This window comes from Tachyglossus aculeatus, chromosome 2 (assembly GCF_015852505.1).
Source record: "Tachyglossus aculeatus isolate mTacAcu1 chromosome 2, mTacAcu1.pri, whole genome shotgun sequence".
NCBI classification, from domain to species: Eukaryota; Metazoa; Chordata; class Mammalia; order Monotremata; family Tachyglossidae; genus Tachyglossus; species Tachyglossus aculeatus.
In genome coordinates this window covers 80,951,918-80,974,478 of record NC_052067.1, presented here as the reverse complement: position 1 = coordinate 80,974,478, position 22,561 = coordinate 80,951,918, and the positions used below count along the sequence as shown (strand labels likewise).

The window sequence follows — 22,561 nt, the reverse complement described above, 5'->3', positions numbered from 1 at the left end:
TAATGGTTTTTGTTAAGCACTTACAACGTGCCAGGCACTGTACTAAGCTCTGGGGTAGATAGAAGCTAATCAGGCTGGACACAGTCCATGTCCCACATAATAATAATAATAATAATAATAATAATAATAATAATAATAATAGCATTTGTTAAGTGCTTACTATGTGCAAAGCACTGTTCTACATGCTGGGGAGGATACAAGGTGATCAAGGTTGTCCCGCATGAGGCTCACAGTCTCCATCCCCATTTTACAGATGAGGTAACTGAGGCCCAGAGAAGTGATGTGATTTGCCCAAAGTCACACAGCTGACAAGTGGCAGAGCCGGGATTTGAACCCATGACTTCTGACTCCCAAGCCCGGGCTCTTTCCACTGAGCCATGCTGCTTCTCATGGGTCTCAGAGTCTTAATCCCCATTTTTCAGATGAGGTAACTGAGGCATAGAGAAGTTAAGTGACTTGCCCAAGGTCACACAGAAAACAAATGGCAAAGCCAGGATTAGACAATGGTATCAAAACTTTCAATAATAAAATACACGGAGGACTTCTTCCCCAGATCTCTTGCGTGAAACACCCAATCATTATGAGAAGTTTGTCCATTCATCGGAGATAGACACATTGGCTATACACCAAGCACCATTTCTAAAAAAAAAACCCATCAAATACTCCTTCCTCAGCAGCTACACACACTTGTTCTCAAATCAGCACATGTGTAGCCAGAATACAAAAAGATTAATTTTTGGATGTACCCAACACTTGCCATGAGCACCCATTTTAAAGGAAAAAGCAAAACAATTCAATCCAGATTGCTAAATAGCAGATGGCAAGGATATAGTTCAAGTACTGCTATAACTGTGAAATGTTTTCTTTTGTAAACACTTACTTTAATTACCTCCTTTAGAAATTTCAGCATACCTGAACATCTTATACTTCGGTTGAAAAATATGAACAAATATATCCACTCAGACACGTATACCTTGAAACAGCAGAGGAAGCATGCAATCATAGTTTCACCCATCTCAGTGGCAGAGTTAAAAGTGATTACCTCTTTCATGAACTTCAAGCTGCAGCTGGAATTCTTGTTGCTTGAGGAACTCCACTATCTCTTCCAAAAAAAAATCAACTGAGACCAGGTCAAACCATCCTCTCTGGATTCTCTTTGACCAGCAAGGAGAATCTGCTCCCACAGAAAGAAGAGTAAGTGGCTCCAGAGTCCTCCCCTGCCCGTTTTACCTGCATTATTCATGTGGTTGCCGCTGCTGCTATGAAGAGGTCCTCCCCAGGACCACCTAATTTGTTTCTGTTTCGGCTTATGGCTCCTCTCCATCGTGCGCCTAACAACGGCTTCATGGCGCTCCTGAAACGTGACCCAGAATTCATCAATATGGTGGACCAGATTCAAGTTGGACACTTATAGCTCTGCCCCCAATGCTACGCTAGAAAAATTTTCCATGCATCTGGCTTGGAATAAACAGCTCTGTTATTCTAGAATATAAGTAAGATTCCTGCATGGACAATAACAAAGAAACAGTGTGGAGATTGACCAAATGCCAAGGACCACGGTGGGATTGGCTGACCACTCCACTCCTTGTCCCTCGAGGAACTGATTCCGCTGATTTCTAAGGCCTGGAAGTGAAGGTGTTGTACAATTTAGAGAGAGAGAGAGAGAGAGAGAGAGAGAGAGAAACAATTCTGTCACTTTAAAATAACACAGTTTGATTGCAACTAAGACAAACCCAGAGAGGCAACACTACCAGTCTTTGAACTAAAACAAATTCTGCCCATAGTTTCCCTCAGAGAGTTTCAGTCTCACTACCTACCATGTAACCTATTCCATACAGTCCCTAAAAACAAGAAGTTAAAGAAAGGCATCCAGTATACCATGGCTGATTCTTTAGACTATCATGAGCTACACAATGCCTAAAAGATGCCCAGAAGAGCCTCTTACTTTATCTTCTTCTAGCCTCTGCCTTCGTTTTTCCTCTACAGCAGCTCGTCTTCTCTCTTCTTTTAATCTCTGCTCTTCTAGTTTTTTTTTCCGCTCCTCCAGGAGTTTCTCGTAGTGCTGACGGGCTCGCTCTTCTCTTTCTAACCATACTGTTTCTCTTGCAGCTTCAGAAAAAGCAAGGAGGAAAAAAAGAAAGCAATAAGTAGCCAGATGGGGTTGATTTTAAATTCCAACATGAAGCTATTTTTGACTGGATAAACGGTCAAGTAGCATGACAGCCACAATTTCTTTTTCACCATTTTTTCTCCCTTTAGACACTCTGCAACTGAGGCAAGGGGACGGATATGGAGAGAAGCCAGAAACTCATGTTGATTAACCAAGAATAAGCCTCTAGGCATCCATTCTTTTTCTGTCCTATCTAGGTATTTGATAAGCTCTTACGGTGTTCCAAGCACTGTACTAAACATGGTGAGAGATGCAAAATAAGCAGGTGAGTCACACAGTCCATGCCCTGAAAGGGATTCACAATCTAAATAGGAGAGAGAAGAGGTATTTCACCCCCAATTTACATATGAAGATGCAGGCACAGAGTCACAGGTCAAACAGGAGACAAAGAGCACAGTGAGGATTGAACAATCGATCAATAATATTTATTCATTTCACTCGATACTATTTATTGGGCACAGACTGTGTGCAGAGCACTGTACTAAGCACTTGGGAGAGTACAATACTATGGAGTTGGTAGACACGTTTCTTGCCCACAGCAGGCTTATATTCTAGAGGGGGAGGCTGACAATATAAATAAATTACGTCTATATACATAAGTTCTGCGGATCTAAGGGAGGGGTGAATAAAGGGACCAAGTCTAAGTGCACGGTGGCTAAAAAGGGAGTGGGAGAAGAGAAAATGAGGGCCTAGTCGGGGAAGGCCTCTTGGAGGAGATGTGCCTTCAGTAAGGCTTTGAAGGTGGAGAGAGTGACCCTTGGTCAGATATGAAGACGGAGGGTGCTCACGCCAGAGGCAGGACACGGGTGAGAGGTTGGCGGCGAGATAGACGAGATCAAGTACAGTGAATAGATTGGCATTACAGGAGTGAAGCGTGTGGGATGGGTTGTAGTAGAAAAGCAGCAAGGTATAAGGAGACAAGATGACTGATTGCTTTAAAGCCAATGGAAAGGAATTTCTTAGTACAGTGCTTTGCACACAGTTAGTGCTTCAAAAGTATGATTGAGTGTAGAAGTGGATGGGCAACCACTGGAGTGGAGAAAGAGACTGAATAATTAGAACACAGATCATGCAACTGCCAGGCCTTTGCCACAGGGCCATGTCCTTCTTTTCCTTACCACCAACTCCCTTTCCCATTTCCTCAACTTCCCTGACCTCTTGCTTCCAACCCCAACACAGTCACACATTACACCTAATCACCTGGAAGCAATGCCTTCGCTAAATCTCACCAACTCTGATTTATCACAGCCTTCTAAACCGTCACCAAAACCTGCCGGTCTCAGCTCAGCAACATTGCCAAAATCCGCCCTTTCCTCTCCATCCAAACCGCTACTCTGCTCGTTCAAGCTCTCATCCTATCCCGTCTGGACTACTGCATCAGCCTTCTCTCTGCTCTCCCATCCTCGTGTCTCTCCCCACTTCAATCCATACTTCATGCTGCTGCCCGGATTATCTTTGTCCAGAAACGCTCTGGGCATGTTACTCCCCTCCTCAAAAATCTCCAGTGGCTACCAATCTGCGCATCAGGCAGAAACTCCTCACCCTGGGCCTCAAGGCTGTCCATCACCTCGCCCTCTCCTACCTCACCTCCCTTCTCTCCTTCTCCAGCCCAGCCCGCACCCTCCGCCCCTCTGCCGTTAATCTCCGCACCGTGCCTCGTTCTCGCCTGTCCCGCCATCGGCCCCCAGCCCACGTCATCCCCCAGGCCTGGAATGCCCTCCCTCCCCACATCCGCCAAGCTAGCTCTCTTCCTCCCTAGTGAGAGCCCACCTCCTCCAGGAAGCCTTTCCAGACTGAGCCCCTTCCTTCCTCTCCCCCTCGTCCCCCTCTCCATCTCCCCCATCTTTCCTCCTTCCCTTCCCCACAGCACCTATATATGTATATATGTTTGTACATATTTATTACTCTATTTATTTATTTATCTTACTTGTACATATCTATTCTATTCATTTCATTTTGTCAGTATGTTTGGCTTTGTTCTCTGTCTCCCCCTTCTAGACTGTGAGCCCGCTGTTGGGTAGGGACTGTCTCTATGTGTTGCCGACTTGTACTTCCCAAGTGCTTAGTGCTCTGCACACAGTAAGCACTCAATAAATACGATTGATTGATTGATTCACCTTACCCAAACTGCCTACCTCACAGGTTTGACCTTCACTCCCAAATGTGACCTCGCACATTCTAGACCCACTTCACATTGTCCTGACCACCTCATCCCCAATTCACCTTGCCCCTTCTCCCATCCCTTGATGCGAAAGGAAAGACCCTCAACCCTGAGCGCTGCACCAATCTTCACTCTCTCACCCCCTTGTCTCGGTCTCTCCCAAACTACCAAATCCCAGCCCTAGGCTACCGTACTGCACCACAGTCTTCTTTCTCCTCTCCTGAACCCACACAGCTGAATCTAGGTTCTGGGCTGACCTGCCATAATCAAGTCATTCTATCCTGCTATAACTCAGATGTCTTTTCCACACAACAACTCCACTGTCTCTCGCTTTAATTCCCATGCTTACACTCCCTCCAGCTCTCCCAAACTATCAAATCCCTCTTGAAGCCTCACATTTCCCACTACTCCTTCAGCACTCCCTGATGACCTTGCCAACTATTTTGTTAATAAAAATGAAATAAAAATGAAAAAATCAGGCATGAACTCCCCAAAGCTTCTCCCTCACTCCCTTTCATGAGAAGCAGCGTGGCTCAGTGGAAAGAACATGGGCTTTGGAGTCAGAGGTCATGGGTTCAAATCCTGACTCCACCACACATCTGCTGTGTGACTTTGGGCAAGTCACTTAACTTCTCTGTGCCTCAGTTACCTCATCTGTAAAATGGGGATTAAGTCTGTGAGCCCCACGTGGGACAACCTGATCACCTTGTAACCTCCCCAGCACTTAGACCAGTGCTTTGCACATAGTAAGTGCTTAATAAATGCCATCATTATTAGTATTATTATTTCATGACTCAGGCATGCTGGAGAAGCAGCATGGTTTAGTGATTAGAGCATGGGCCTGAGAGTCAGAAAGTCATGGTTTCTAATCCCGGTTCTACCACATAATAATAATAATGATGATGGTAGTTGTTAAGTACTTACTATGTGCAAAGCACTGTTCTAAGCGCTCGTGGGGGGCATCAAGGTGATAAGGTTGTCCAATGTGGGGCTCACAGTCCTAATCACCATTTGAAAGATGAGGTAACTGAGACACAGAAAAGTTAAGTGACTTGCCCAAAGTCACCCATCTGACAAGTGGCTGAAGCGGGATTAGAACCCATGACCTATGACTCCCAAGCCTGCATTCTTTCCACTGAGCCACGCTGCTTCTCTACCACACCACATGTCTGCTGTGTGACCTTGGGCAAGTCCTTTCACTTCTCTGGGCCTTAGTTGCCTCATCTGGAAAATAGGGATTAAGAGTATGAGACCTATGTGGGAAGGCACTATGTCCAATTTAACTTGTATCCACCCCAGTGCTTAGAACAGTGCCTGGCATATAGTAAGCACATAAGTACCATTATTATTATTATTACTGTTACTTAGGATAGTGCTTTACTCAGTCAGTGCTCTAAAAATACCAGCTGTTTCTCAAGAGGTCCCCTGCCTGCTCTCTAAATCCAACTCTTCTAACTGCATTTCTGATCCTAATGATCTCCACTTCGTCCTCCTACTTACTCCCTATAGACCTGCTTGACTTCACTTACTCCCAGTCTCTCCTCCTCCTGATATTTTCTACCTCTCACTGTAGGTTCCTTCCAACATGCTAAAGTCTCCCATACTTCTGCTACCTCCAGCTACCATTTCATCTGCACGCATCCATTCCCATCCAAACTTCTGGAATGGGTCATATTCCAGAGACCTTCCCAGACTGAGCCCCCTCCTTCCTCTCCCCCTCCTCCCCCCATCCCCCCCACCTTGCCTCCTTCCCCTCCCCACAGCACCTGTATATATGTATGTTTGTATGTGTTTATTACTCTATTTTATTTGTACATATTTATTCTAATTATTTTATTTTGTTAATATGTTTGGTTTTGTTCTCTGTCTCCCCCTTCTAGACTGTGAGCCCAATGTTGGGTAGGGACCGTCTCTATATGTTGCCAACTTGTACTTCCCAAGTGCTTAGTCCAGTGCTCTGCACACAGTAAGTGCTCAATAAATACGATTGAATGAATGAATGAATAGTCCATATTCACCCACTGCCTTTATTTCCTCTCTACTAACTCTCTCCTTGACCTAATGCATTCATTCATCCAATTCAATCGTATTTATTGAGCACTTACTGTGTGTAGAGCACTGTACTAAGCGCTTGGGAAGTACAATGCAGCCATGATCTTGACCCTTTTACTCCACAGAGACTGCTCTCCTTCAGTTCATCACTGACCCCCTTGTAGCCAAATCCAAGGGTTATCCTCCATTCTAATTCTCTTTGAGCCTTCGATCACTTTTGATCCATGGACTCTATCCTTTTTAAAATCTTAGGCCTTAAATTTGCAGACATAGCACTAATCTTGTTCTTCTACCTCCCCAACTGCACCATCTCAATTACAGCACACTGTCTCCTCTGTTACAGTACACTGTCTCCTCTTCTGTTTCTCATCTTATTGTAGGCATTCTGCAAGGCTCTATTCTAACCCCCCTATTCTGCTTGCTATGGAAATTCATCTCCCCCTCTAAACTCTAATCTCATTAATAATAATAATCATAATAATAATAATAGTATTTGTTAAGTGCTTACTAAGTGCCAGGTACTCTACTAAGCGCTGGGGTGGATACAAGCAAACTGAGTTGGACACAGTCCCTATCCCATATGGGACTCACCGACTCAATCCCCATTTTACAGATGAGGTAACTGAGGCACAGAGAAGTGAAGTGACTTACCCAAGGCCACACGGCAGACAAGTGGTGGAGCTGGGCTTAGAACCCATGACCTGACTCCCAGGACCATGCTCTATCCACGGTCTTATTATGGGCAGGAAATGTGTCTGCTCACTCTGCTGTATTGTACTCTCCCAAGTGTTTAGTAAAGTGCTCTGCACATACTTAGTGCTCAATAATTATAATTGATTGATTGATTGATCTGTTTACATGTCTTCTGATACTATTTTCTTGCAAATGACCACCTAAAATACCTCTCTAGCCCTGGTCTCTCATTCAACTTACGATCCTGACTCTCCCAGCGTGGCTAGGAGAAGCAGCGTGGCTCAGTGGAAAGAGCCCAGGCTTTGGAGTCAGAGGTCACGGGTTCAAATCCCAGCTCTGCCAACTGTCAGCTGTGTGACTTTGGGCAAGTCACTTAACTTCTCTGTGCCTCAGTTACCTCATCTGTAAAATGGGAATTAAAACTGTGAGCCCCCCGTGGGACAACCTGATCACCTTCTAACCTCCCCAGAGCTTTGAACAGTGCTTTGCATATAGTAAGTGCTTAACAAATACCATTATTATTACTATTATCTCTTTACCAGGATCTCCCACCAGCACCACAAAAATCAATATTCTACACTGGAACTACTCATTTTTCTCCTAAACTGACTCTTACTCCTAATTTTCCCATCTATGTCAATGACATCACCACCCTCCCCAACACAGAAACCCTCAACCTCGGTGTCATCCTGGACTACTTGCTCTCTACCTCTCCTTCCTGTAAAACCTATGCACTTGGATCTGTAGCATGGCTCAGTGGAAAGAGGCCGGGCTTGGGAGTCAGAGGTCATGGGCTCAAATCCCAGCTCTGCCGCTTGTCAGCTTTGTGACTTTGGGCAAGTCACTTCACTTCTCTGGGCCTCAGTTCCTTCATCTGTAAAATGGGGATTAAGATTGTGAGCCCCACACGGGACAACCTGATCACCTTGTATCCTCCCCAGCACTTAGGACAGTGCTTTGCACATAGTAAGTGCTTAACAAATACCAAAATTATTATTATTATTATTACTTTAAGCACTTGATATTCACCCCACCATGAACCCCATAGCTCTTATGTACATACCCATAATTTATTTTAATGTCTGTCTCCTTCTTTAGACTGTAAGCTCCTTGTGGGCAGGGAATGTGTCTACTAACTCGGGTTGTATTGTACTCTCCCAAGCACCTAATACAGTGCTCTGTACCCAGTAAATGTTCAATACCATTGGTTGATTTCAATTCTCAAATTCAGTCTACTGCCAAATCTTGCCAGTTCTTCCTAGATAACTTTTCCTAGATCCATCTCTTCCTCTCCACCCAAATTACCGCCATCCTGGTCCAACCTCTAGTTTTATTGAGGCTGGACTAATAGATACAATATTGCTGGTATCTCTATCTCTAATAATAAGAATGCTATTAATCATAATCATCATGGTATTTTTTTAAGCGCTTACTATGTACCAGGCACTGTACTAAGTGCTGTGATAGATACAAAGTGATTGGGTTGGACACAGTCCCTATCATTCATTCATTCAATTGCATTTATTCATTTATTCATTCATTCATTCAATCGTATTTATTGAGCGCTTACTGTGTGCAGAGCACTGTACTAAGCACTTGGGAAGTACAAGTTGGCAGCATGTAGAGAGGGTCCCTACCCAACAACAGGCTCACATTCTAGAAGGGGGAGACAGACAACAAAACAAAACATGTGAACAGGTGTCAAGTCGCCAGAATAGAATTAAAGCTAAATGCACATCCTTAACAAAATAAATAGAATAGTAAATATGTACAAGTAAAATAGAGTGATAAATCTGTACAAACATATATACAGGTGCTGTGGGGAGCGGAAGGAGGTAGGGCGGGGGGGATGGGGAGGAGGAGAGGAAAAAGGGGGCTCAGTCTGGGAAGGCCTCTTGGAGGACGCTTTACAGATGAGGTAAGTAAGGCACAGAGAAGTAACCAAGGTCACACAGAAGACAAATGGCCGAGCCAGAAACAGAAGCCAAGTCCTTCTAATTGCCAGGCCCGTGCTCTATCCACTAGGCCATGCTGCTTCCCCATAATAATAAATAGCTAACTGGGTCTTTCCCCTGCCCTTACCAGTCCCCATTGGGAATAAGGCCTGAGTTAGTTATTGAATGAAGCCCATTGAAATAGATTCCGAAGAACAGATGGACTGCAGTGTCATTTTGAAAGAGACTGTGGTTTGTGAAGCTTACAGACTATTCCAAAGGGCTCAGGATGCAACTAGATAGAAAAGTACAAAAGAGCTTTCAATCAGTGATTTTCTCTGATTCCATTACTTGGAAATATTTGTATATCTTTTAGACTGTGAGCCCACTGTTGGGTAGGGACTGTCTCTATATGTTGCCAATTTGTACTTCCCAAGCGCTTAGTACAGTGCTCTGCACATAGTAAGCGCTCAATAAATACGATTGATGATGATGATATCTGTCCCATAGTGGGCTCACAGTCTTAATCCCCATTTTACAGATGAGGTAACGGGCATAGAGAAGTGAAATGACTTGCCCGAGGTCATTTTGAAACACTTTAAAACATTAAACTGAACATCTCTTAACCATTTCTCCTTTCCCATCCCCTCATCCCTGGCAGGAGAGCCCACCCTGACGTGGCTCTGTGGAAAGAGCACGGACTTTGGAGTCAGAGGTCATGGGTTCAAATCCCGGCTCCGGCAATTGTCAGCTGTGTGACCTTGGGCAAGTCACTTCACTTCTCTGTGCCTCAGTTACCTCATCTGTAAAATGGGGATTAAGACTGTGAGCCCCCCATGGAACAACCTGATCATCTTGTAACCTCCCCAGCACTTAGAACAGTGCTTTGCACATAACAAGCGCTTAATAAATGTCATTATTATTATTATTATTATTATTATTTTGGGTTCTGCCTAAAAGATGTGTCGGGCACTGTATTAAGGCCTTCCCAGACTGAGCCCCTTCCTTCCTCTCCCCCTCGCCCCCCTCTCCATCCCCCCATCTTACCTCCTTCCCTTCCCCACAGCACCTGTATATATGTATATATGTTTGTACATATTTATTACTCTATTTATTTATTTATTTTATTTGTACATATCTATTCTATTTATTTTATTTTATTAGTATGTTTGGTTTTGTTCTCTGTCTCCCCCTTTTAGACTGTGAGCCCACTGTTGGGTAGGGACTGTCTCTATATGTTGCCAATTTGTACTTCCCAAGAGCTTAGTACAGTGCTCTGCACATAGTAAGCGCTCAATAAATACGATTGATGATGATGATGATGATTAAGCACAGGGGTAGATATAAGTTAATCAGGTTGGACACAGACCCTGTCCCACAGTGGGCTCACAGTCTTAATCCCCATTTTACAGATGAGGTAACAGGCATAGAGAAGTGAAATGACTTGCCCAAGGTCACACGACAGACAAATGGCGGGGCCAGGATTAGAACCCAGATCCTTCTGACTCCTTCTGACTCCCAGGCCCATGCTGCTTCTCTAGCCATTTCCCTACCCATTTACACATAGTATAGTATGTTCTGCACAGATCATCTTGAAACATTAATAATAATAATAATAATAATAATAATAATAATAATGACATTTATTAAGCACTATGAGCAAAGCACTGTTCTAAGCACTGGGGAGATTACAAGGTGATTAAGTTGCCCCACGGGGAGCTCACAGTCTTAACCCCCAGTTTGCAGATGAGGTAACAGAGGCACAGAGAAGTTAAGCGACTTGCCCAAAGTCACACAGCTAATTGGCGGAGCCAGGATTTGAACCCCTGACCTCTGACTCCAAAGCCCGGGCTCTTTCCACTGAGCCACGCTGCTTCTCATACTCAGCATACATTTCTCTCTGCTCCCTGAAACACTCCTCTGGCTTTCTGTTTCCCTCAAGTTCAAGGCTCTCAACCAACTCACTCCATCATATATTTCTATTTCCCTCCCCTCTTACTCCCCAGCTCCGTCTCGATCAGCTGCTTTCAAGCTAACTTTCCAGCAGGGCCTCACTCTCACCTCTCCCGCCTCCACCCTTCAAGCACACTTTTCCAGCCTGCAACTCACTCCCTCAAAAAAAAATTCATGGAGCCCAGCATTTCCCGCATTTCGTGCCACCCTAAAATCCCACTGAAAGTCTTCCCCAGATTAGTTCACAGCACTCCAAGTTATTCAAACCCACCGGAAATCTCCACCACTTACAACCATCCTGAACGCTTCTGAATACATGTTATTCAATTGTACTTTCAATTTTTTTTTTTGTTTCTTTTACTTGTAAATATTTTCACTTGTGTCAGCCCACTGTTGGGTAGGGACTGTCTCTATATGTTGCCAACTTGTACTTCCCAAGTGCTTAGTACAGTGCTCTGCACACAGTAAGTGCTCAATAAATACGATTGATGATGATTATGGAGGAAAGCAGGGCAGGGAACAAGTCACTTGTTTATTTTGTCCTTCCCAAGTGTTCTCTACAGTGCATTATTGTTCCCAGTGGGCACTCAATAAACACTGTTACTACTACTAATAATAATGATGGCATTTGTTAAGTGCTTACTATGTGCCAAGCACCTTTCTAAGCACTGGGGGGGATAGAAGGTAATCAGGTTGTCTGTCCCACATGATGCTCACAGTCTTAATCCCTATTTTCCAGCTGAGGGAACTGAGGCAAAGAGAAGTGAAGTGACTTGCCCAAAGTCACACAGCTGACAAGTGGCAGAGCTGGGATTCGAACCCATGACCTCTGACTCCCAGCCTGGGCTCTTTCCACTGAACCACACTTCTCCATTCACACAGCAAAATTCCTTTGTCTTGAAAATTCAAATAAAACCACAATTTAGTATTTCCAAAGAATTCCTGTAAATGGAGGAGAAATGTGGAAGATTCAATCCTTGTTCTGGAGGAGCTTACATTTTAAAACAAAGAGACACAAAAAAGACTCAAACAGCCCAATGTAAAAACAGTTTTTTCTTGGAAAGAGTGGGATTAAGAGATTGGCTATGTTGAAGGCCTCACTGATGCAGACTGGAAAAAGATTCTTATTTATTCAGGACTCTCAACAGAACTATGAGCAATGGGAAGCAGCTTGGCCTAGTGGTAAGAACACAGGGTTGGGAGTTCGAAGACGCGGTTTCTAAACATAGCTCCTCCATTTGCCTGTTGTGTGATTTTGGGTAAGGCACAATGTTTTATAGCTCAATTTCTTCACCTGTATAATAGGGATAAAATACCTGTTCTCCCTCCTCCTAGACTGTGAATAAGGGAGAGGGATTGTGCCTGATCTGATGATCTTGTATCTACTCCTGTGCTTAGCAAGCAGTAGTGGCATAACACAATTATCATTACTATTATCATTAATAATGCTTAATACAATACAATGTTATATGCACGATAGATGCTCAGTAAAATACTACTGATTGATTTATTTGATTCTGTAAAGCATCTAACATTAGATTTGCTGCATATATGCACATAGAGGAGCAGCATGGCCTAGTGGATAGAACACAGGCCCGAGAGCCAGAAGGTCATGGGTTCTAATTCTGACTCCACCGCAGGTCTGCTGTGTGATGTTGGGCAAGTCACTTGACTTCTCTGGGTCTCAATTACCTCATCTGTAAAATGGGGATTGAGACTGTGAGCCCCACATGGGACAGGGATTGTGTCCAACCTGATTTGCTTGTTTCCACCCCAGTGCTTAGCACATAGCAAGCGCTTAACAAATACCACAATTATTATTATATACCACCGAAGCATACCAAAACTCCAGACATGAGGTGTTATATAATCATAAACTATTATTATTTGATAGCTTGTGGTAAGCAAAACAAGAAAACATCATCTCTTACTTGAAGACACACTGCAAGCCTTGTCAGCAAATAAAAGCATCAAAGCATACTATTTAAGAATGTGAAAACCAGAGAAAATGGGAAGGATGCAAATTTAGGCATTCCTTACAAAAAGAAAATTACAGTCTCCTTGTCAAAATGTTTACCAGGAAAGGCTGTGCATCTCCTCCATTGTTAAAGCTTGGTTTGAAGGGCGCAATTTACTGAAAGAGATTTGGAATGACTTTGCTTTCAGGAGAGACAAACACAAGAAAGGTCAAATTCAAGGCCAGCCTACCTACCTTGGTATGATATTTTTCATGAAAGAGACAAACACAATTCTTACTTTACAGCTACCACTGATAAAGGACAAAAAGAAACTTCTAAAAAAAGATTTCTCCCCATTCCTTCCTCTTTCCCATTTGTAAAATAATTTGCAAGATCAATGAGGACACATGGTGGTATAAACATAAAGTGAAAACACTACAACAGTAGGTAAAAAATGAAATGTGAAATCTATTTTTAAAGTTAGAATGAGCTGAATGGGAATCATCCAGTCAATGCCCAGGCGGTTATGGCTTCAAAAGACGAGGGACTGTAAGTAGTTCAGAAGAGTCCCAGGCAATCAATCTCTAGAAAAAAAATGAATCACAACAATTCTCCTTTCTACTGCTATATTCAATACTTGAAAGGAAGAGTGGAATTACCACCTAGTTCATAAAAGTGCCAAAAACAGGTATAAAAGAAAGATTGGTGGTGGGGAGGACTCTATAGATTGGTGAGGGGGGGAGGGAGGAAGGAATGGGACACTGAGATATTTGTTAAATGGGAAAAAGGGGGAAGAGAGGGCAGAGAAGAATGGAAGTTGGGGAGGAAGCTTCCCATCGTTATTGCCGTGACCATTCATGCCCAGCCCGCAACCCAGCTGGGCCCTACAGCCCAGCCCACACCCTCCGCTCCTCTGCCACTAACCTCCTCACTGTGCCTTGTTCTTTCCTGTCCCACCATCGACCCCCAGCCCACGTTCTTCCCCAGGCCTGAAATGCCCTCCCTCCACACATCCACCAAACTAGCTCTCTTTCTCCCTTCAAAACCCTGCTGAGAGCTCACCTCCTCCAGGAGGCCTTCCTAGACTGAGCCCACTTTTTCCTCTCCACCTCTCTATCCACCCTACCCCCTTCCCCTCCCCACAGCACTTGTATATATTTGTACAGATTTATTACTCTATTTTACTTGTACGTATTTACTATTCTATGTATTTTGTTAATGATGTGCGTATCATCATCATCAATTGTATTTATTGAGCGCTTACTGTGTGCAGAGCACTGTACTAAGTGCTTGGGAAGTACAAGTTGGCAACATATAGAGACAGTCCCTACCCAACAGTGGGCTCCCAGTCTAAAAGGGGGAGACAAAACCAAACATACTAACAAAATAAAATAGAATATATGTACAAGTAAAATAGAGTAATAAATATGTACAAACATATATACATATATACAGGTGTTGTGGGAAAGGGAAGGAGGTAAGATGGGGGGATGGAGAGGGGAACGAGGGGGAGAGGAAGGAAGGGGCTCAGTCTGGGAAGGCCTCCTGGAGGAGGTGAGCTCTCAGCAGGGCCTTGAAGGGAGGAAGAGAGCTAGCTTGGTGGATGGGCAGAGGGAGGGCATTCCAGGCCCGGGGGATGACGTGGGCCGGGGGTCGATGGTGGGACAGGCGAGAACGAGGTATGGTGAGGAAATTAGCAGCAGAGGAGTGGAGGGTGCGGGCTGGGTTGTAGGAGGAGAGAAGGGAGGTGAGGTAGGAGGGGGCGAGGTGATGGACAGCCTTGAAGCCCAAGGTGAGGAGTTTTTGCTTGATGCATAGGTTGACTGGTAGCCACTGGAGATTTTTGAGGAGGGGAGTAACATGCCCAGAGCGTTTCTGGACAAAGATAATCCGGGCAGCAGCATGAAGTATGGATTGAAGTGGGGAGAGACATGAGGATGGGAGATCAGAGAGAAGGCTGTTGCAGTAGTCCAGACGGGATAGGATGAGAGCTTGAACGAGCAGGGTAGCGGTTTGGATGGAGAGGAAAGGGTGGATCTTGGCAATGTTGCGGAGTTGAGACCGGCAACTTTATTCTATTTGTTCTGATGATTTTGTCACCTGTCTATATGTTTTGTTTTGTTGTCTGTCTCCCCCTTCTAGACTTTGATCCTGTTGTTGGGTAGGGACCGTCTCTATATGTTGCCGACTTGTACTTCCCAAACGCTTAGGCCAGTGCTCTGCACACAGTAAGCGCTCAATAAATATGACAATGAATGAATAAGTGGGGCAGTGATGGAAGGCGGCCTTGGCTCTCTTTCCTGGGCCCTTTGGGTCAGGGCACAGAAGCAGCCATTCAGGCTCTTGTGTCTGGACCTTGGGCCACCCAACTTGCAGAGCCCACCATTGAGGTGGCTGCCAAGGCTGGAGCCCGCGTGGCCCAGCTAATCCAGGGTCCTTCCACACCCGGCTTCCTGCCCGTCATCCCCAGCTCTCTATCCCTATCTCCCTCTCCTTCACTCACATCTTCCTCCTGCTCTTTTCCCTCCATGCACATATTAGAGGACCACTTTTTCTTTTACTGGATCAGTGGCCCTAAACGTATTGTCAAAAATGGCCCTCAAATTTTAGGAGGGTCTAGCCAAAACTTGGGAACACCTTACTGTAGCGGACTTCCCCATGGGCACTTCAAGGTTCTGGTGGATTCTGAGCGGAGGAAATCCAGGATAGAGGTGGTGGTATACTTCTATTTATTCTGACGGTTTTGACACCTGTCTACAGGTTTTGTTTTGTTGTCTGTCTCCCCCTTCTAGAATGTGAGCCCGTTGTTGGGTAGGGACCATCTCTATATGTTGCCGACTTGTTCTTCAAGCGCTTAGTACAGTGCTCTGCACACAGTAAGCACTCAATAAATATGACTGAAAGAATGAATGGAGTGGGGAGATTAAGGGGAAGGGTATAGGTCCAAATCCTTATTCCTGTCTCAACATGGTCAGGGAGGTTTTAGCCTTGGTACGGTGGTTGTGAGAGTGATGGGGAGAACGTGTCTTCTATGTGACCTTGGGCAAGTCACTCAACTTTTCTGTGCCTCTTTACTTCATCTGTAAAATGGGAATCGAGAGGGGCCCGTGAGGGACATGGACTGTGTCCAACCTCATTCATTCAATCGTATTTATTGAGTACTTACTGTGTGCAGAGCACTGTACTAAGTGCTTGGAAAGAACAATTAATTCATTCATTCAATAGTATTTATTGAGCGCTTACTCTGTTCAGAGCACTTTACTAAGTGCTTGGAAAGTACAATTTGGCAACAGATACAGACAATCCCTACCCAACACTAGGTTCACAGTCTAGAGGGGGGGAAACAGACAACAAAACAAAACAAGTAGACAGGCATCAAGAGAATCAATATAAAGAGGATTATAGATCTATACATATTAATACAATAAATAGAATAATGAATATGTACATATTTGCACAAGTGCTGTGGGGCAGGGAGGAGGGGTAGAGCAGAGGGTGGGAGTTGGAGCAATGGGGAGGGGAGGAGGGCAGAGGAAAAGAAGGGCTCAGTCTGATTACCTTGTATTTACCCCTTGGCACAGAGTAAGGACTTAAATACCACAATTATTATTATTATTCATTCATTCAATCATATTTACTGAGCACTTACTGTGTGCAGAGCACTGTACTAAGCGCTTGGAAACTACAAGTTTGTAACATATAGAGATGGTCCCTACCCAAAAGCGGACCGTCTCTATATGTTATAGAGACATGTTATAATATTGATAACAATATTATTGTTATCAAGGCAGAATGCTGTTTGGATGGCAACAGCTGGCCCCCTAGGAATAATGGCCCTGTCTATAGCCCAATGAGATCAGACCTTAATCTGCCCTCTCCCCAACCCCCACTGCTTCACAAGATCTGTAGGAGGGTCAATACCAGTCAAAATGCCTTAAGATCTTTGAATAAAATAAACATCTCACAGGCAGAGAGTGTTCACATAATTAGCTCGAGGCATCAGCTTTAGAGGATATAGTATTTTTTCATCACTGCTAAAATCGAATCCAGTACAGTTCATTGAATTAAAGGCAGGCTAAGAAAACGTGAAGGACAATTTGGTGATGGCAACAAAGACTGAATTTAAGCTTTAAAGTTAGGTCACTATACTTTCCAATCATTTCATACACAGGAAATTCCACCTCTTTTCCATCTTTGGTCACATCGATAGGAAGATGAGAAAGGGATGTGTGACTGTAAAGTGCCCCCGTGAAAGCTAGAAATTATGATCAGTACATAGTACAGTGTGGAATCCTTCACCTTTGGTGGCCCCTTCCCAGGCCCATTTGGTGTTTCTCCTGTACAACAATGCCTCTATGCCCAAAATATATGCTGCAACTGCCCAACCAACCACAGTGCCTTTTGTGAAAGAGTGGTCCTGTCCTCATGTGTCAGCTTCAGGGTGAAAACACGATGAAGACACACGATCCAAATCTAAGGTAAAAGTGGAAAAACGTAACCGCGGTTCAGCCCAGAGCAAGTTATTAATAAGACTTTCCTGAGTACAAGGCAGGCCAAGGAAAAGAAAATAACTAGACTTTCATTTGTTCACCTGTACCTTGCTCTTCAATAGTAATAAGCAGAGACTTTCTATTTTATAACGTGATTCAAGTCAGTAGTTTCCCTGAGAATAGAATGATCTGTGGATTCCCAAATGTTTTCCTGTTTCTTTGGCTGAGGTCAGTGGTGTAATCAAATAGAAAAATGATGCAAAAAACTACAGAACATGGGGAAGAAAACACCTCAGGAAGCACAAGTGTGATGGTCATCGACAACCTGTCAATCATCTTGCAATCATGGAATCCACAAGGTATTTTAAATTCAGTACATGATCCACTCATGGATCTAAGAGGGAAATGACATCTTTCTCCTTGCATCTACTCCCTGTTTCATCCTAGGCAGGCATCACAACCCGAGTGAACAATCTGAGGCCAGTTAAGGAAATGGATTTGGCAATGGGCCCATCAGACAAGGTGACAGTCCAGTTTGGAGAGAGCATCTGTAGATTACCCACACCTAAAAATCCAAGGTAACCGTATTTTTCTATACCCTTGGTATATATACTCAATCCTGCTTCTTGGAGGAATTGTCTGGGGTCCAAGCTGCTTCTTAAATTTGATAGCCATCCGTTTCAGAAACAGCTCTGAACTCTGTGTTGACAGAGGGAAGACCACTTCAAAATAAGATGATGCACATTTAATTGAATCGAAAGCATTCTCTGCTTTATTTGACCAATCACTAGGGCAGCAGAATTCACAAAGGACACAGATCAGCTGTAAGGAGCAACCTATCCTGAGAAGAAAATGCCCAAGAAAAATGGAAACATATTGGGAGCCAAAATTGGCTGGCTAAACAGATATCTTACAAGAATTTCCTGTGCTTCGCTAAAGGAGAGAAGAGAGCTATCTAATGGTCATAGCAACTGTGCTGAGAAACACAGGGCAGGCCTTAACTCAGTTTTGGGGTTCACCTGTGCCTTACAGTGTGTAGTTTGCTGGGAGCTATTTCTCCATTTAGCAGGTAAGGTTCTTGGGAAGACTTTCAAGAGCTGGGTGTTCGGAAAGAGCAAATCCCTCAGCCCTGCACTTCAATCTTTCTGAGAAAAAGGGGACTAAATTGGGTAAATCTGGCAATTAGTGTCAATGCCATAGTTCCAAGGGTCTCACTTGATTCAGGTTATATGATATCAGTTGACCAGGATCCTTCTCTGAGAATTACACTGTTTAATTCTAAGTTGATTGCAGAAAACATTGGGCTTGTTGGACTATTTGGACTTGCTAGAGGGTTGGAACACTCTCTCCCAAATAGATTTTACAATATTTTTGGTGGGGCTACCTGTGAAAAACACTTAGAAGCCACTGAGCACAATGGCTTTCTTACTAAAGAGTATCAATCACTATAGTCATGCTCCAGAGTCTGTTTAGAAGCACAGATCCATGGCTGAATTTGCCCCTAGATAAGTGCATTTTTTGACAGGATTCTCCAGTGGAAACATTAATTTTTAACCAAATTTGCCCAGGGATTGCTGTAATATTTCTGGACCCATATCAAGCTATACTCCCACAGGATTCCCAAGAAATGGTTTTGCAGACTCCTCTTCTACCTCCCACTCCCATCTGTGGGAGTCCTTTAAGATTTAGTTCTGGGTCTCCTATTCTTCATCTGCAACCACTCCCTTGGACAACTCATTCACTCCCATGACTTCAGCTACAACTTTGACATCAACGATTCCCAAATCTACCTTGACCTCTCTCCTTTTCTGCAGTTTCACATTTCCGCCTGCCTACACGATATCTCAACCTAGATTTCCTGCTGACACTTCAAAGTTAATACATGCAAAACAGAACTCCTCATCATCCCACCCAACCCTTGTCCTCCCCTTGACTTTCCTATCACCATAGACAACCCCACCATCTTCCGTGTCTCACAAGTCCATAATCTTGGCAGTATTCTTGACTCATCTCTCTCATTTAACCTACTTTTTCAGTTTGTCACCAAATCCTGTCCGTTCTACTTCACACCTCTTTCTCTCCATCCAAACCTGCTACCTGGCTGATCCAAGCATTTATCCCATCTCGCCGTGACTACTGCATAAGCCTTTTTGCTGACCACCCCACCCCTTGTGTTTCCCCTCTCCTCTTCATTTTGTTGATTGGATCATTTTTTTCTAAAAAAAAAAAACAAAAACACTCAATTGACATAGCCCCATTCCTCAAAAACCTCAATTGGCCTCCCACCAATTTTCACATCAAATAGAATCTTCTTTCTGTTAGCTTTAAGGCACTTAATCAGTCTTCCCCCCTCCTACCTTACCACCCTGATTTCCTTCTACAACCCAGCCTGCACACGTATCTCCTTTAACTCCAACATTTTTGCTGTACCTCCACCACACCTTTCCCACTGTCACCTCCTTGCCATGTCCTTCCAGGGGCCGGTAACTCTCTCCTCTAACATATCTCCTCTAATAGGTCCTACCTTACAGACCCCTCACTTTCCACATTCACCCTCCCTTCTGTGTAACAAACACGCTTGGATTTTGTACCCCTTAAGCACTTTGATTCTCACCTCACTCCCACAACACTGAAGTACGCACCCATCTGTTTTTATTTTAGTGTTGGTCTCCCCCTCTAGACTCTAAGTTCCTTGCGTCTACCTACTCTGTTGTATTAAACTCTCACAAATGCTTAGTACTGTGCTCTGTACACAATAAGAGCTCAATAAATACCACTAATTTATTAATTGACTGACAGACATCTTGTATTAAGTTTATCCACCATTTAGCGCAGGCTCCAACCTTGTTATCACCCTAAGAAATTATGAGGAAAAAAAAGTCCAAGTGATAATGCTACAAAAAGCACATAAAGAGAAAAATATGGGATTACAGGAAAAGTGGTTTGTTTTCATCCTCATTATCAAGAGTGCCTACCTATTATATTTAACAGAGCAGGAAGAAGTACAACAACATTTCCAGGGAAACAGAAAATGTCCCTGTGCTGGAAAGCTGGGAAAAAAAAAACGCCACCTTTCCCCACTTGGTTGCTCCCAATTTATAAGCAAACAGGACAAGAATACTGGCAAATTGAATCGGGGCACCCGAAAGCAGTATCAATCAGGCAGACTCCTGGACCAATTACAGCCTCATTCAGGAATGCCATTTTCTAAACCCCGCCCCCCCCCACCCCCAAAATAGCTTTTAAAGTCTCAATCAAAATAATTCACTGCAAACACCACTTTGATGACTGCAAAGAAGGCGGCTTCAATTTATACCATTATGGAAAAATACAGTTCGAGCAATTTTTTTTCTTCCAAATAAGCATGGCTTTTCCTCACGTAGACCTAGCCCCTGATTTGATTTTCATCTACAGAGCCCTTTATAATCCTGGTCACTTTAGAAAATCTCTCTTCCAAGGCACTCTCACAGTAGTGATGATTACTTGCAAATGTGAGCTTCTGATGAATATATCTAGGGAGCTTTCTGTGAGTTCTTACACTTTGGAATTCCTTTCCTTTTCTGGTTCTAGTCTTTAGACCATAGACCTCAAAATTGTAAGCTCGTGGGCAGGGAACGGGTCTACCAGATATTATATTGTACTCTCCCAAGCGCAGAGTGCACTGGCCTCCAGAGTAAGTGGACCAGTAAGTGGTTCCATAATGCCTTAATCTGCTGGCCCACTAAAAAACATATTTATGCAAATTTTTCTTTAGTTGATTTGAAACTAATGTTCAGTTTTCAGGGATTATTTTGTTGGGCAAGAATTACAACCCCAGAAGGTCTACCGTACTTTAATTGTTGAGTAATTAAATGTACGATCCCAAGCATTATTCTTCATTGTCAGTGATTGTCTGAATTTTCATGCCTACAAAATTCCTGAGGAGAGTGAGGTGGACTTCTGTGGGAAATATTGCCAAATTAGGGGTGTCCAAGAAATTCAAAATATGAGAAATATTTATGGAAATTCATTGGTAGGATTGGTGGCGGAAAACAACATAGAGGCTAGCAAATCTAAGTCCTTATAAACAGTCTCAGAATGATTATAAATGCAGAGCTGAATTTCCCAATTAAAAACACAAAAACTCCAGATCAGTTCTGTACAATGCGTAGCTATCCCGAACTGTTGTAGGCCGGCTCACCAGGGCCCTGCTGAAAGGAGAGATTCCTGACCTAGACCCCAATCTCTTCTTCACCTAGACACCTTGGAACCAACTGGTCAAGGTGGCCAAACCCTTTTGTCTTTGAAAGGAAGATAAGAGAACTATCTTGTCCATTAATGAAGTATTTATTGAGCTCCCACAATATCTTGTTGTGGAGAGTGCCCTAAAATGAGGCCTCGTCTGTAAAGAGGGGCTGGCTTCTGTACCCTTGATCAAATTTTCTGGAACAAAAGAGTCTAAGCCAAGTCAAAGCCTTCCTTTCCTCCTGGGAGATGTAAATGACAAAAAAATACCCTGAACACAGTTCTGCGCTACTAGGTCACTCTCCTTAGGCTGTGAAGGGCCCAGAGCATTGCCCTTTCCTGGAATAACTAGCTAGTCCTGCCCTCATTTTTTATGGTATTTGTTAAGCCCTTATAGTGTGCCAGGCACTGTTCTAAGCGCTGGGGTAGAAACAAGCTAATTAGGTTGGACACAGTCTGTGTCCCACATGGTGCTCATAGGAAGATTACCTCATCTGTAAAATGGGATTAAGACTGTGGGACAGGGACTGTGTCCAACCTGATTACCTGTAATAATGATAATAATTATAATTGTGGTATTTGTTAAGTGCTTGCTATGTGCCAGACACTGTACTAAATGATGGGTAGATGCAGGCAAACTGGGATGGACACGGTCCATGCCAGTCAGTCAATCATATTTATTAACTGCTTACTGTGTGCAGAGCATTGTACTAAGCGCTTGGGTGAGAATAATACAGCAATCAACAGTCACATTCCCTGCCCACAACGAGCTTTCCCATTTGGGGCTCAGTCTCAATCCCCATTTTAAAGATGCAATGAGGCACAGAGATGTAAAGTGACTTGCCCAAGGTTACACAACAGTCAAATGGCAGAGCCGGGATTAGAACCCATGACTTTCTGACCCCCATTCATCCATTCAGTCAATT

At 43.8% G+C, this 22,561-nt stretch overlaps 1 protein-coding gene across 9 annotated transcripts in view; it reads right to left on the bottom strand.

Moving 5' to 3' along the window:
* MAP7 (microtubule associated protein 7) overlaps positions 1-22,561 on the bottom strand; it is a 213,848-nt gene that overhangs the window by 44,493 nt on the left and 146,794 nt on the right. For all 9 annotated transcript variants that reach the window (XM_038759178.1, XM_038759156.1, XM_038759196.1 and 6 more), the window contains exons 4-5: positions 1,946-2,109; positions 1,231-1,354 (exon numbers count right to left, since the gene is read on the bottom strand). In XM_038759178.1, the coding sequence (XP_038615106.1) occupies positions 1,231-1,354; positions 1,946-2,109 (288 nt within the window). The remainder of the gene's footprint in view (positions 1-1,230; positions 1,355-1,945; positions 2,110-22,561) is intronic.